Source organism: Empidonax traillii, unplaced genomic scaffold (assembly GCF_003031625.1).
Source record: "Empidonax traillii isolate 1590-97213 ecotype Southwest subspecies unplaced genomic scaffold, ASM303162v1 scaffold715:size483424, whole genome shotgun sequence".
In the NCBI taxonomy this organism is placed as follows: Eukaryota; Metazoa; Chordata; class Aves; order Passeriformes; family Tyrannidae; genus Empidonax; species Empidonax traillii.
Genome location: NW_020955908.1, coordinates 168,431 through 169,780, shown reverse-complemented (window position 1 = coordinate 169,780; position 1,350 = coordinate 168,431). Strand labels below are relative to the sequence as shown.

The 1,350-nt window shown below is 62.4% G+C and overlaps 1 protein-coding gene across 1 annotated transcript in view; it reads left to right on the top strand.

The window, feature by feature from the left end:
* Positions 1-1,197: 1,197 nt before the first annotated feature.
* CRYM (crystallin mu) overlaps positions 1,198-1,350 on the top strand; it is a 12,125-nt gene continuing 11,972 nt past the window's right edge. The window contains exon 1 of the mRNA XM_027900228.1: positions 1,198-1,347. Coding sequence (XP_027756029.1) covers positions 1,219-1,347 — 129 coding nt within the window. The 5' untranslated portion in view covers positions 1,198-1,218. The remainder of the gene's footprint in view (positions 1,348-1,350) is intronic.

Genomic DNA, 1,350 nt, shown 5'->3' with positions numbered 1-1,350 from the left:
CTCCCTTCAGGTAGTTGAAGAGAGTGATGAGGTCACCTCTAAGCCTTCTCTTCTCCAGACTAAACAACCCCAGCTCCCTCAGCCTCTCCTCATAGGACTTGTGCTCAAGTCCCTTCACCAGCCTGGTTGCTCTTCTCTGGACCCGCTCCAGCACCTCAATGTCCTTCCTGAACTGAGGGGCCCAGAGCTGAACACAATACTCAAGGTGTGGCCTCACCAACGCAGGGTACAGGGGAAGGATCACTTCCCTGCTCCTGCTGGCCACACTGTTCTTGATGCAGGCCAGGATGCCATTGGCCTTCTTGGCCACCTGGGCACACTTCTGGCTCATGTTCAGCCTCTTGTCGATCAGCATCCCCAGGTCCCTTTCTGCCTGGCTGAATGTCCCTCGGGGATGCGCCTCCGGAATGTGCCTCGGGGTGCGCGGTCCCGGAGTGGCTGTGCCGAGCCGTAAACAAACAGTGGTAGGGCCGTTTCGTGGCGCTTGCAGCCGCCTTCCTCCAAGCGCTGGATATGGAGGTGCTGCAGTGTGTTCAAAGGGCATCGAGGCTGGTGGAGGGTCTGGGGCACAACTCCTATGAGGAGCAGCTGAGGGAGCTGGAGATATTTAGCCTGGAGAAGAGGAGGCTCAGGGGTGACCTTATCGCTCTCTACAGCTCCCTGACAGGAGGTTGTAGCCAGCTGGGTGTCAGTCTGTTCTCTCAGGCAACCAGCGACAGGACAAGAGGGCACAGTCTTAAGCTGCGCCAGGGGAGGTTTAGGTTGGAAGGGGCAGAAGTTCTTTACAGAGAGAATGATTGGACATTGGAATGGGCTGCCCAGGGAGGTGGAGGAGTCACCGTCCCTGGAGGTGTTTAAGAGAAGACTGGATGTGGCATCAATGCCATGGTCTAGTCGACCGGGTGGTGTTGGGTCAACAGGGGGACTCGATAATCTCAGAGGTCTTTTCCAGCCTGGCTGACTCTGTGATTCTGTGATGGCCGGCGATGCTGCGGGCACGGCACTTCCAGGACCGCCGGCGCTCCCGTCCGGGAGCACCTTCAGCGGGACGTCCCGGAGCTTCCGCCTGCCGGGTGGTGGAGGCGGGTCCGGGATCCAGCTGAGCCGGGATCCAGCGGGGCCGGGGGGCGGGGACGCCTCGGCGAGTTCGCGACGGCGGAGCGGGCGGTGCGCCCTGTCGGGTTCCTCTCGTCCCGTCCCGGGGTGCCGGTGCTCGCCATGGGCTCGGCTCCGCCCGCCTTCATCGGCGCCGAGGAGGTGGAGAAGCACCTGCCCCGCTCCAGCCTCCTGCTGCCGGCGCTGGAGGCCGCCCTGGGCAACTTCTCGTCGGGCCCCGCGGGAGGCGTCGTG